The sequence below is a fragment of the Thalassophryne amazonica genome, chromosome 4 (assembly GCF_902500255.1).
Source record: "Thalassophryne amazonica chromosome 4, fThaAma1.1, whole genome shotgun sequence".
Lineage (NCBI taxonomy): Eukaryota > Metazoa > Chordata > Actinopteri > Batrachoidiformes > Batrachoididae > Thalassophryne > Thalassophryne amazonica.
In genome coordinates, this window is record NC_047106.1 from 108,608,447 (window position 1) to 108,623,039 (window position 14,593).

At 40.6% G+C, this 14,593-nt stretch overlaps 1 protein-coding gene across 1 annotated transcript in view; it reads left to right on the forward strand.

The window, feature by feature from the left end:
* The window catches only part of nbeab (neurobeachin b), a 1,103,372-nt gene that overhangs the window by 795,417 nt on the left and 293,362 nt on the right, over positions 1-14,593 (forward strand). The window contains exon 39 of the mRNA XM_034168398.1: positions 5,943-6,089. Coding sequence (XP_034024289.1) covers positions 5,943-6,089 — 147 coding nt within the window. The remainder of the gene's footprint in view (positions 1-5,942; positions 6,090-14,593) is intronic.

Here is a 14,593-nt window from a genome sequence, read left to right on the forward strand (position 1 = left end):
GTTATGACAGATGTGTCTACTGAGGTGAGGATGAAGAGTATGGGAATCTTCAGACTCGAAGACCAGACAGACCAGCCTGGATTGATTACAGGAAGGCCTATGACTCAATACCTCACACATGGAAACTGGTTTGCTTGGCTCTATACAAGGCTAACAGTGCACTGATAACCTCCATCAGGACCTCAGTGAGTGTTTGGAAGACATCACTGGAGACAAATTCAAGGCATCACCATCAAGTATACCAAGGTGATGCACTGTCCCTGCTGCTGTTCTGTACGCCTCAACCCTCTCAGCCAACTCATCACAAAGAGCAGCTACAGATAGTGATTCGCAGTGAAGTAACCATCATGGATGACTTCAAGCTGTATGCCAAGAGTGAGTGAGACAGTGACTCACTGAATGGTGGAAACAGAGGGAAGATGATCCAGACTGAGGAGGTGGAGTTGCCAGAAGGCAGAATAGTGGACATACAGGACAGCTACAAGTACCTGGGAATGTGGGATAATAGGTTGGCCACAGGAGGAGATAGATGCCCCTGATGTCAAGACACAAAAACTCCTCACAATGCATGGAGGTGTCCACCCAAAGCTCAGTACCCTGAACCTCTATGAGCAATGGAAAGAGGGAGGGCAAGAATTAGTGAGTGTCAGAGACAAGGAGCATCCATGAATGCAGCTGCTACAAGAATGCTTCCTCATAGCCTCAAGTCTTCTAAAATATGATTCCACAAACTTGGCGCATCTATCTTTGGGCAATTTTGCCCATTCCTCTTTGCAGCACCTCTCAAGCTGCATCAGGTTAGATGGGGAGCATCAGTGCACAGCCATTTTCAGATCTCTCCAGAGATGTTCAATTGGATTCAGGTCTGGGCTCTGCCTGGGCCACTGTTGTGAAATCTTGGCTGTGTACTTGTGTTATTGTCCTACCAAAAGATGAACCGAACAGTCTGAGGTCAAGAGCGCTCTGGAGCAGGTTTTCACCCAGGATGTCTCTGTACATTGCTGCATTCATCTTTCCTTCAATCCTGACGAGTCTCCCAGTTCCTGCCACTGAAAAACATCCCCACGGAATGATGCTGCCACCACCATACTTCACTGTAGGGATGGTGCCTGGTGTCCTCCAAACATGACGCCTGGCATTCATGCCAAAGAGTTCAATCAATGTCTGATCAGACCAGAGAATTTTGTTTCTCATGGTCTGTGCCTCCTTCAAGTGCCTTGTGGCAAACTCCAGGTGGGCTGCCATGTGACTTTTACTAAGGAGTGGCTTCCGTCTGGCCACTCTACCATACAGGCCTGATTATGGATTGCTGCAGAGATGTTGTCCTTCTGGAAGGTTATGTTGTATGCACAGAGGAAAACTGGAGCTCTGACAGAGTGACCATCGGGTTTGGGTCACGTCCCTGACTAAGGCCCTTCTCCCCGATCACTTAGTTTAGACTGGTGCCCAGCTCCAGGTAGTGTCCTGGTGGAGCCAAATTTCTTCCATTTATGGATGATGGAGGCCACTGTGCTCAGAGGGACCTTCAAAGCAGCAGAAATATTTCTGTACCCTTCCCCAGATTTGTGACTCGAGACAATCCTGTCAAAGGTCTACAGACAATTCCTTTGACTTCATGCTTGATTTGTGGTCTGACATGCACTGTCAGATGTGGGACCTTATACGTAACAAGGGTGTACCTTTCCAAATCATGTCCAATCAACTGTATTTACCCCAGCTGGACTCCAATTAAGCTGTAGAAACGTCTCAAGGATGATCAGTGAAAACAGGATGCACCTGAGCTCAATTTTGAGCTTCATGGTAAAGTCTGTGAATACTTATATACATGTGATTTTTTTTTTTTTTTGATAAATTTGGAAAAATCTTATTAAAACGTTTTCACATTGTCATTACTTGCCATTGTGTGTAGACTTTTGAGGGGAAAAATTATTTTCATCCATTTTGAAGTAAGGCTGTAACATAAAATGTGGAAAAAGTGAAGCACTGTGAATTAAGGAATAACCCTGTTGTGTCTGATTGTGTCTGAAAATCCCATGATCCACAAAGAAATAAAATAAAATAAAGTTCAAATTAGTTGTTTTGCCTCTGTGTGGAGTGGAGGTGCCATGTGACACCATGCACGTGCTTGATGACGTGCTCATCAATATTTATGTGTCCCACCTGCCAAACAAAACGGTTCTCCTGACAGTAGAAACGCAAACCAAGCCAGACTTTACCGTTCTGACACATATAAGGCCATGCAGCACTGACCCGAACCACTTTGTGGATGGGGGCTGTCAGTGTACGCTGGTTAAGTCGTGAAGGTGTGACGAGGCCTCAAATAAGAACCCAACCCGGCTGCTTGTCACAGCACCAGCGCGCCAGCTGACTGGACAGGCACGTCACGTGACACGCGATCAAACGTCCAAACATTCTGTCCGTCATGTCACAGCCTGAGAACAATCAGGGTGTCTGCAAACGTTGATAACATGGGGGAAAAATAAAAACAAACTGGATCACCCCAACCACGTCTCAGCGCGCACGGCGATGACCATGAAGTCAAAGGTGCACCTTACTGCCGCTTCATCGCTACGCACAGCTGGCGAACACATATGGTGCCATACAGAATATCACCTAACGAGACACCACCGCGAGGCGCATGCATCGGCGGGACATATCACCTTTGCAATGCAGTCAGAAGCGCTTAATGCGCACTGGATACAGGGATTCGCAGAGCCGGCTCATGTGATCATAATATGAGCACATCAGGTCATTCATGTAAAGAATAAATGGAAGAAAAAGTCATCCATGTCAGTTCATTTTACTTCCTGGTGTACGTCCAGGAGGAGGATAATTCTTGTATTGTCCGCTCTTTATAACAGGCATTAAATATGAAAAAGTGTGGTTGTGGTTTTTTGTGTGTGTGTGTGTGTTTTTCAGTGAGAACAGAATCATGGCCAGTAACATGACTGTCTTACATTTAAACAGTATGTTCATTGTTCTTATGATGTTCTGTGCACTCACATTAATTTGTGCTTTACACATTTCCATTGATTTCTGCACAGCATAAATAATATGTCCAGCATGTAATCGCTGCTGCTACTTTCTGAGCACCATGTACATCCTCGCACTGTGTGTGCACGAAACCGTCGCCACTGGATCATTCATGCCTGTCCGACCGTATGTCCATCCCGACAGCAGGTGGGAGTTTTCACAGATCGCCAATTCTGGGTTTTTTTTTTTTTGCTCTTTTTCGGCCGGTTTCTGCTTCTTTCGCCCAACTTCGTGTTATGTGTGAACGGGCCATCCAATTTGGTGAGAATCAAATACGTTTTGTTCAAGCTGTCATGTGCACAGAAAGTGTGAGTGACACACACAAGCATGATGGAGCACAATTCTATCTACAGTATTTCCTGCTTCTGACTCTACAGCTGTGGCATAACACCTTTAAAAGATTGGAGTGGTCATTGCACATTATTGGTTATTGCTCATGTTATTGTATTACAAGATGCCATAAACATAGATAATTAATACAGTGACAAGTGCAAATTTGAAGTAAAAACTGTACCATATATGTACCATAAAAGTAAGTTATTTTGGCTTCTCCCTTTTTGCTCAAAATCACCTCAGCAGATCTGATATGGATCTGCGTGTTGATTTGGTAGAGGTTGTTTGCTGCATGGCCTTCCTGATGCAACTCCATATTAGATGGAGAATGGGTGCAGATGTATTTAAAGCAGGAACCTTCTGTTTTGGAAGTAAGTACACTGGCCACTTGTCCACCATGCAAAGTAAAGTGCCAAGTGTAGCAGATAGAATTCCACCTGCAAATCGATCTACGTAGTACATCCACCTTCATGTTGCAGTCTTTTTCATTGATTTGTGATGATTGTGCAGGAGAGAGGTTCGTGGGGGGTTGGGACTGTGGGGTCATAGCTTTTTCAGGGGGTCATCGTGCAGTGTTCAGGAGGGACACAGTAAATGAAACTGGCTATCTACAAGCTTGTTATTTGTCTGTCCCTGGTTACTTGGAGTTGTCACAGCAGATACAGTAAAAATTCATATTTAGATGTGGCACAAGCTTTTGCGCTGGATGCGTTTCCTGATGTGACACAACTTCCACATGGAGAAATAGCGTACCTGCCCGGTGGAGGGCCTAGGGCCGAGCATCAGCCCACCCCCTTTTTTGAAGAAAGTTGGTTATGCTCTTACTCGAAGGAACACATTTAATGAAGGAGAAAATGACAAAAAAAATTGACACAAATAGGTGAGTTATTACTGATATATTTTTTTATTTGTGCTGAAATCTGACATTTTATTGAAATAAATATTCAGACAAACATAATAAAGGCCCTGCTAGTGCATCAGCCCACCCTCTCTCCAGGCAGAATTTCGCGTGGATGGCCCTGGGCGATCTAACGGGTGAATACGATACATGCACAGCTGTTGGTGTATCTAAGTGGTCTCCCAGACAATTTCTAATCAGGACCTATTCTAGTTCACTCCTGAAATCTGATGAGTATTGATGGCAAAATGAAGCTTGGTGATTTTTTTGCTTGTTTGTTTTGGCTTGTTGTTTTTTTAGCAGCCCACTAGATTTCAGTGCCTATTCAAAAAAGAATTCAAAGCACATTGTGCTTCTTCATGTTCCTTGGAACCCTTCTTAAATAGTCTTTGACCAGCCCAGTCTCACTTTTTTTGTGTGTGTGTGTTTCCGCCACGAAATCAGTCAAATTTTCGTGATGGGTTATTTTTAACTCAATATTACTAACCTACTCCTTTCCTCAACCCTAACCAAAACCACCCGACCCCCCCCCCCCCCCCCCCGCTTCACTTTTAATTTTGTGCAGCCATCACTGAATGAATTAGAATGAATTCATGCTGCCATGGTGAAAATGTGGCGTTTTTCGTCACAATATCACGAACCAATAGATTAATGTATATTTTGTGCTGCTGAATCACGACTTGCCGTGAGACCAGGTTGTTACTGACATCTAGTGGGCTCAAACTAAGCACCAAATGTTTCATGAGGCCTTGTTTTGCCAACACTGACTGTATCAGGTGGGTACAAAAAGGTATGCTAACTTGATATACAAACTTGTAATGTGCTGGAACATTTTCCATAAGACAGCCGGGCAAATAGGTGATATCTGGGGTTTATTGTGTTTTTGGAGCTGCCAAGTGCTCTCTGTGTAACAGTCTTCCAGGTCAAGGAAGACTGTTGTGCAGTCTTACTCACCCATTGCATAGTCTTACTGTATGCAACTGTACAACTGCTGAACCAAGCTCAGTCACAGCAGGTCTGCACACACTTGGTATACGTTCATCAGTCATGTTTATGTAGGTTTAGTAGTCTTACTCTTCTGGGAAAATACAGTTCATGTGTGCTGTCTTGATCAAGGTTATGGTGTACCAGTGGGGTGCCATGTCCACAGCATCTCCTTGGATAAAGGAGGGGACTGTTTTCTCTGTCCATGAGGAGCTCCTTGGTCTTCCTGGTGTTGAGGGTCAGGTTGTTGATCAAGCACCATCTCTCAAGATTCCACAAGCTGTCTTATCATTGTTGTTGAAGAGTCCATTGACTGTGTTGTCCTCTTCAAATTTATATATAGTAAGCAGAGGAAGGGGCTCAATAAACATTGTTGTGGTGTGCCAGTGTTCAGAGTGATAGGTGTGTACAGTTGGGTTACAAGTTGGATTGTCTGGGGTCTATAGGTGACAAAATCTAGGATCCAGTTGCACAGCAGTGCAATAAGACCATCGTACTGAGATTTGTAGACATATGCATGTGGTCCAAACCTGATCCGATTTAGGTTACATGTATACAGACACAACAAAACAAACCAAAGTATCAGATTCAGGTAACGTAAGCTGACAATATGAGCGCATTAAGACTGGTTGATACCAAACTGAATTTACACGGGTACCATGAGGTATTTAATAGTTTTTGATGTTCTTTTTAGGCACAAAGGATGATGAGGTGGTCAAGTCTAAAAGGGCTTTCCGTAGCCAAACTACAAGCAGCCAGAACCCTGAGCCAGAGCTGACGCTGGAAGGAGAAGATGATGCTGTCAGCCTTTTGCAGGAGAAAGAGATGGATAATCTGGGAGGTAGGTCCAAACACCAGCACTTCCTTTAACCCCATTACCTGTGCTGGACACTTTTATCTGTTTGCTCCTTCACACTTGGAGAAGTTACTCTGTATGTGATTAATATTAGGCATGCTAATAAGGTCTGATCACAGTTTGTTTTGATACACAATTCAGGATTTAGTATTTGTTGGACGAGGAAGTCTGTTTAACCAACATACCACTGAACAATATTCACAAATTTACTTTTTTTTAATTGATAAATTGTGCAGATCTTATTTTATATCATGTTTTTGTTTCTGAATTTCAGTTTTGTGTAGGATTAAATGCAGAATGCAAAAACATAAAACCTATTCATTTAAAACAGACGTTAGTTCTTCTAATAATGTGTTAATGTATTAATAGGTTTAATATACACGTTCCACTCAGCTGTAAATGTGAACTAGTCTTGGCAGGGGAAAGAAATTACATCAGACTGGTGTCCCATTCAGGAAGAGTTCAGGAAGAGACTGTCCAGAAGATGCTCACAAACATCACATTATTTCACTGCTGATGATAATCACAACATATGGGTTAACATATGTACATACAGTTGTGCTCATAAGTTTATTTACCCTGGTAGAATTTTGGATTTTTTGGTCATTTTTCAGAGAATATGAGTGATAACACAAAAACGTTTTGTTCACTCATGGTTAGTGGTTATGTGAAGCCATGTATTGTAAAACAACTTTGTTTACTCTTTTAAATCATAATGACAACAGAAACTACCCAAATGACCCTGATCAAAAGTTTACATGCCCCACTTCTTAATACCATGTATTGCCCCCTTTAACATCAATGACAGCTTGGAGTATTTTATGGTATTTGTGGATGAGGCGCTTTATTTTCTCTGATGGTAAAGCTGCCCATTCTTCTTGGCAAAAAGCCTCCAGTACCTATAAATTCCTGGGCTGTCTTGCATGAACTGCATGTTTGAGATCTCCCCTATTTCAATTTCAGTTTATTTAGTTCATATAGAGCCAAATCACAACAAAGCTGCCTCAAGGTACTTCACACAAGTAAGGTCTATCCTCAACAACTCCTAGAGCAAGCACACAGGTGACAGTGGTAAGGAAAAACTCCATTTGATGATATTGAGGAAGAAACCTCAACAAGACCAGAGTCAAAGGGGTGACCCACTGCTGTAGCCAATAAGAGGTCGACTTTGGCTTGTGTTTTGGATCATTGTCATGTTGGAAAGTCCAAGTAAGTCCAATGCGCAGCTTCCAGGCTGATGAGTGCAAATTTTCCTCCAGTATTTTCTGATAACATGCTGCATTCATCCTGCCATCAGTTTTGTCCAAGTTTCCTGTGCCTTTGTAGCTCACACATCCACAAAACATCAGTGATCCACCTCCATGCTTCACAGTAGGAAGGGTGTACCTTTCATCATAGGCCTTGTTGATTCCTCTCCAAATATAATATTTATAGTTGTGGCCAAAAAGTTCAGTTTTGGTCTCATCACTCCAAATGACTTTGTTCTCTGTGCATATTGTAAATGGGATACTTTGTGGCATTTGCTAGTAATGGCTTTCTTCTGGCAACTCAACCATGCATCCCATTTTTCTTCAAGTGCCTCCTTATTGTGCATCTTGAAACAGTCACACCACTTTGTACAGTGCAATTACCTTTTTGTTGACAATTCTTTTGCTTTCCCTATGACTCAGAAAAACAGAAATATCAGTGCAGCACTGGATGAAAGATGCAAGCGTCTGTCAGGAGCCTAGAAACTGACTGACCTTTTATACACACATACTGATTACAAACAAACAGATCACATGTGATCTGCTTGTTTGTAATCAGTGTGACTAAAGGTAAAGCTGGCGACTGTTACCTTTAGTCGCCATTCAAACCTGTTTGTGTCAACTTGTGTGTATGTTATCAGGCCAAAATCACCAGCGCATGGAAACGTTTGATCAGCATCATTTGGTTAGTTTCTGTTGTCATTATGATTGAAACAGAGTAAACACAGTTGTTTGACAATTAATGGCTTAACACAACCACTGACCATGAGTGAAAAATGTTTTTGTATTATCATTCATGGCCAAAAAGTCTAAACTTTTGCCAGGGTATGTAAACTTATGAGCACAACTGTAAATCTCTCTCTCTCTCTCTCTCTCTCTCTCTCTCTCTCTCTCTCTCTCTCTCTCTCTCTCTCTCTCTCTCTCCATGCACACACACACGCACGCACGCACACACACACACACACACACACAGAGTGTACGGGCTGATCCCTCAAACAGACTGTGCTGCTTTACAACAGTCAACAACAGACATAATTTTCTGGTTGTCAAGATTTACTCATATCAGAGTTTTATTTTTCAGCCTCAGAATGCAAATCATCACACTTTAATTGTTAAACCCCTAATTATCGTCACAGCCAGTGACCTGTCACATCCATGTTTATGCTCCCCTTTGTTGTACTGTGAACACTGCAAAGAAAAACCATTAACAACTCTGATATTGATATCCAGTATTGTGCAAACAGAAATATTAATGCAATTTTCTAAATATCAAAAAGAAATTTTCATAAAGGGTGCATTACATTAAACACTGAACAACATATATATTTTGCTTCCTCCATCTTTGACTGGACTAGAGAGCCCACAACAGGAAGTGGTGGTTTATTGAGATTGTAGAATAACTCCATAACAGTGAACAATTTTTTAATTCTTTTAAAATCTTCTGCTGAATTACTGTAGTCTCTTTCCTTGTTCCTTTGTGGTAATATCTCGACCTCTTAAGATACTCCTGCCCATTCATTGTGTTTGCCCATTCCGTTGTCTTTGTGTTTTAATCTCACAATCTATCGACAAACAATTTTAATCAGTTTAGTATTTTCATAATTTAAAACAAATCTTTAAATAAATATGGGGTAAATGTTACATTCGGATTTGAACTTCTGTTAATTAAGTTGAAGGGGAAAAAAGATGCTACTTTTTATTATTATTTTTCCAGAACTGTCATGTATAAAACATTTGCACAGTACTGGATATATGCATACCAACACACACACACACACACACACACACACACACACACACACACACACACACACACACACACACACACACACACACACACACACACACACACACACACACACACACACACACTATCTGGCCTCCATCGGTCATGACTGACCATGGGTAAATATATCCGCCATTATTTTTCCAAACTGATTGAGCAGTGCCTCTTGTGGCTGTACAGGCCGATGCCAGAGTGGCAGTCCCGTGACACACACATTCACACACACACACAAAATTAATTAGTGACTTGCCATAACGGTATTGTGTGTCTTTGACAGTGAATGCGACAGTAGTAGTGGCAGTAGACTATAATGGGCTGGTTCAGCCTACAGGTTGTCCTTCACTGATACACTCACTGACTTTGTCTCTGTTCTGATCTGGACAGCCTGTATTAAAGTTTGACAGCTGCACATTGTTTTTGTCTGATTAGTGTTACACACTGCTTTGTTTTGGATCTTTCCAGCTCGGTTCCGTCCACGACTGTTTATCTCCAGAGGCAAGTCTGCTCAAGTTAAACTAACTCCGGAAAGATGATCATGCTTGATATGTCATAACTTTGATTGATTTCTCAAGCAATCAGTGATTAAACTTGATCAGAGCCATTTATTGCTAATAAACAGCTTTGCTGTGGCCTCATTCATCTTTTAATCTAATTACTCTTCAAAGCTGTGATTGCCATGTTTCAAAACTGTTTTAATCTGAGTAGCTTTGCAGAGTTTGGTTGCTTAATAATTAAAATGTATTACAAAGTCAATTAAACGTCTGATTTCCTGTGGACAGTAAGTTGCTTTGGATTCTCTCTCTTTTTTTAACTCTGCATCACCACAACAGATCCACATTTTGATTTGGCAAACTTTAATGCTGGATGGCCTTCTTGATACAACTCCACATCACATGGAGAATGGGCATAAGTGGTCTTGAAATTGAAATCTTCTGTTTTGAAAGCAAGTGCACTACCCACTTGACCACCACACTGCCTGCAATAGCATGTCAGTGGAAATTCTCAGTCATCCAGATCATGATATCCAAGGAGTCAGATCAACTGGACTTGTTTAGTTCCACGAACAGTCCAAGTCCAGTTGACCTGATTCAGTTATAGTAAAGTTTATATAAATGTGATCTGAGCAAAGAAACCTTTTTAAACCACATCATCTTATTGACTCCGTAAATTGTACTAATTTATGAGCATTCAAAACTATTATAATTTCTGCAGAGGATAATTTTTCTTACTCTAAATAACCACCATATTATTTCTGTAATACCTTCATCCTAATTACATCATTTATTTAAGTATTATTTTAGTTAATTTTATTTTACAATGAATATAATTCATATCATGGTATAGAATTTGAATTCAAACAAAAAGGTGAAATATCAGCACTTAACTGCATTTATTTTCTTAAACATGTCATGATTTAAAGAATATTTAATGGAAATATGTGTTATCCATGTGTGGTGATGAGATTATATAGATAGGTAATTATAATTCCCTGAAGAGGGCATGACCAATTTAATAGCCCTTAATATTTGAAGAAAGACTAAGACAATATTAAATCATTCTTCAAACGATGCTGTTTAGATATTTATGGAGTATGTTTATGCCCAATTTGTTTTTTCTAATCATATTTTTAGCTTTCTGGTTTGTAACGAATATTGACCGCTTGTCATGGGAATGGTGTGATATGGGAAAATATCAGACTGGAAATCAAATCTGCCAATCAAAGCACATGTAGTGTCGTAGCCATATAATAAAATAATTTATTATGTGATAAAGTAGTGTGCAAAAGTCTTAAACACAACCATTTTTCTGTATAAATGGAAGTGTTGTGCATTTTCTTCATTAATGTCAGTGGGAAAAAAAACAAATTTGAAATTTTCAAATGTTAATACCTGAACACCCCCCCCCCCCCCCAAAAAAATGGAGAAAACAAAGAATCATCTGTTTTCTTAAGGAAATTAACCAGCCAGAAGCTAAAAACAACAGCAAGGTTTTGCAGGTTTGGAGTCTAATGCACAATTCCATAAAGAAAACAAATGGGGATAGTAATCTGTTAATAATGAATTTCTCAACATTGTTTTTTTGTTTTATGGTTTTGTTTTTAACATTGGCTATTTCATCCAAAATTCAGCATTTATGGTAAAAGGCAATCATACAAGATGTTAATTTTGTTTAGCCTTCAATAATTATCTATAGTCTACAAAAATTACAATAAATTATTATCAAAAATTAGATATTTGTAAGCTTTTTGTTATTTTTGTAGGTTTTTTATTCATGCTTTTTTAAAATTATGCCTATGATTGCACACTGCCACACATCTTAATCTATGTTTTTAGGCATAACTGTGTTATTTATTATATTTATTAAATAAAACTTCTTAAGAGTTTGACTCAGGGAGGCTTGCACTGTAAGTGAAGCACTGCTGACAGTGCCCCGTGTGAAAAAAAGTCATACAGAAATAAGTTTGTTTTGGTTCTGAGGATCAGGCACTTGTGCGCTGCCTGTCCTATCTGCTGCTGACACAGATCACACGTGTCACCGTGAGGCTCGTAAAATCCCAGCACACGGCTTCAGCCCGACTCGATAACTGTAACTTACAGTCAGTGTGCAGTGTGAGGCGCTGCTCAGAGAGCAGTCGTCGAGTTGTCAGATGATCCACGTGCTATCTTCATTGACGATTTGGAGAAATGCATTCAGTGAGGACAGAAGCGTCTTTTCTTGTTCGCTGCCGCACCTGGACTTTCAAAAAATTGTTACCAAAGATGACTGGTGAAATAAATTTAAATGCACCCATAGGTCCAGTCAACTGTTATTTCCCTTTGTAAGAGCATTTTCTTAAATTCTGAGACCGCACTTCACTTTTGGTGCTTACAGTTATCAAACCATGAGTTAAATGTTCATGTGATTCTCCAAGCTTTCAAACATTTTAATTATATTATTGGTCTGAGCACAGTGATGTCATAGAGAATTCGACTCATCATGCTGCATACACCAGTTTTTGATATTAAGCTAATATCTTCAATGTCTATTTCAATAATATCTCTCAGTTTTCTGTGTTTTGATTGTTTGCAGAGTTTATTCATGCAAAACACGAACTGGCAAACAGGATGCCATGGGATTTTTCTCCATTCTGTTCCTAATTATTGTAATTCTGCAGACAAAAGTGGCCTTTAAACTGTTTTGTGTCAGAATGTGTCCAGCTGGCATAAGGCAGTGTGTTTTTGAAACATGTAAATACCTCAGAAACATGTCACAGAACAACCCGATCATACGGCAAAAAAGTGATGATGTCAAGTGATTTAATATAGTAGTTCTTGATACTGTCATGAATGTTACATTTTTGTGATGGTATCTCAAAATTATGGGGTTATGGTTATGTTTACGGTTAAAAATAGTGACCAAAACTTGTAAAATGTTAACGCATGTCATGAAAATGTAACACATTTCGTGACAGTATTAAAAACAAACAAAAACACAAACAAAAAAAGTGAGACTGGGCTGCACAGAAATAGGTATGAATCCATGATGGTTTATTCCAAATACAATTTTACAACTAATGGTAAATAGACTGCATTTATATAGTGATTTCAATTTATATCAGAAACTCAAAGTGCTTTACAGTAATGCCTCACATCCACACACACACACATATACACACACTGATGTCAGGGTGCTGCCATGCAAGGTCCTCACTATACACTGGGAGCAACTGGGGATTAAGGACCTTGCCCAAGGGACCTTAATGATTTTCCAGCCAGACGGGGGTTTGAACTGAGGATCCTCTGGTTGCAAGCTCACTGTTTAACCACTGGACCATCACCTCCCAAATCAAGAGCCTTTAGACTAGACTAGGTCTAATAATGATTCTCTATTCCGTAACACCTTAATGATAGCGTCTGTTTCACTGTGTTGTTTACATTAGCTTTGAGCAGATGAGGCTTCGGCTGAAGCAGACCACTGCTGATCGCTGCAATCTGCTGGAAGAGCCCACAGTTGAATCTCAGAGGATGAGGTTGGCCCCTCCCCTTTGTTTCAAGGCCAGCAGGCAGCCAATCACTGGGTCTGTCACATGACGCCTGTGCCGCTAATTTAAACGACCAGCACAGCCAGCACATTTAGTATCATTCGAGATCCCAGAATGAAAAGTTTTGATGTTTCTCTAATATTGTGACCGTGTTAATAATTATGAAATAACATTTGAATGTGAACAGGGTCATAGATTATTTTTTTTTCCCATTTTTGTTAAATCAAAATTCAACATTCGCGTTTGAACCAATAGGGGAGTTGCCTCACGCTGTAAGATGTGCTTTGTGTTTTTACTCGGATGAGTGGTACTCTATCTGTATCTAATCTCAGGCTTCAGCAGTCTTAATGAGAGATCTGGGGCTCGAGCCTTGTCGACAACAGGGCTCCTCCTGCCAGCCATTTGGTCAGTCCCTGCCAAAGCCAAAGGGGCGGTGCCTACACTCAGAGCCATTGCTGTCATGGTTACAGAACCTATGATTAGTTTTATTCCCCCACGAACATCGGATATGTTGTCTGTGCTTGCAGTAGCACAAACTGAGTCTTTCTTTCTGTGCAGTCATTGTCACTAAAATAAGGTCATCTAAGAATTTAAGGGAAGCACATGAGGGGTACGTAATCTGCGTGAGACATTTCTCATGTTGAACACGGTGGAAGTTGGTGTTGTCTGGGCACCGTGGAATCGTATTAACATAGCTCAAAGCAATGTCACATTTTAAAACCTTTATTTGCCCATATTTATCCATCCATTTTAATCACCGTCCAAAATACTGAACTCTTTCCCAAAGTAAAATCAACACCATGTGTAGTGATACCAAGAAGAAACAAGAAGTGCACGTAAAGAGCATGTACCTTAGACCCCTAACACAAATGAGCAGTCAGATATCTGGTGCTTTTCCCATCTAACCTATGATGTACACATGTACACAACCCAACCCGGTCTCACAGCAGTTTGTGGCGGCATTACGAAAAGTACATTAATCTATGGGTTTGTGATGGGGCCACGAAAATGGGGCACTTTTCAGGACAGGGGCACAAATTTATTTCATGACGGGGCATGAAATGTAGGGTGATGGGGGGGGGAGTCTGGGAGGTTAGGGTAAGGGTTAGGGGAGAGTAGGCACTTACGCTATGGTTAGAGTTAGGAGAAGGGGAGGATTATCAATAGCAAAATAAAAAACGTGTAATGAAAATGGGGTGCTTTTCGTGACAGGGGAACGGAGAACAAAAACGCGTGAAACTGGGCTGACACAACCATAGTGAAGTTGCAGATATTTCTGATCTCCTACGTAGGGTTTACTTTATAACATCACAAGAAAGGTTAGGTTTGTCTTATTTTGTCACAAGCCAGAAAGGTTGGGTTGAACTTTATGTCATAAGAAAATTAGTTCTGTAAAGCATCAAAAGGAAGCATCAAAAGGCAAAATGTAGGACTA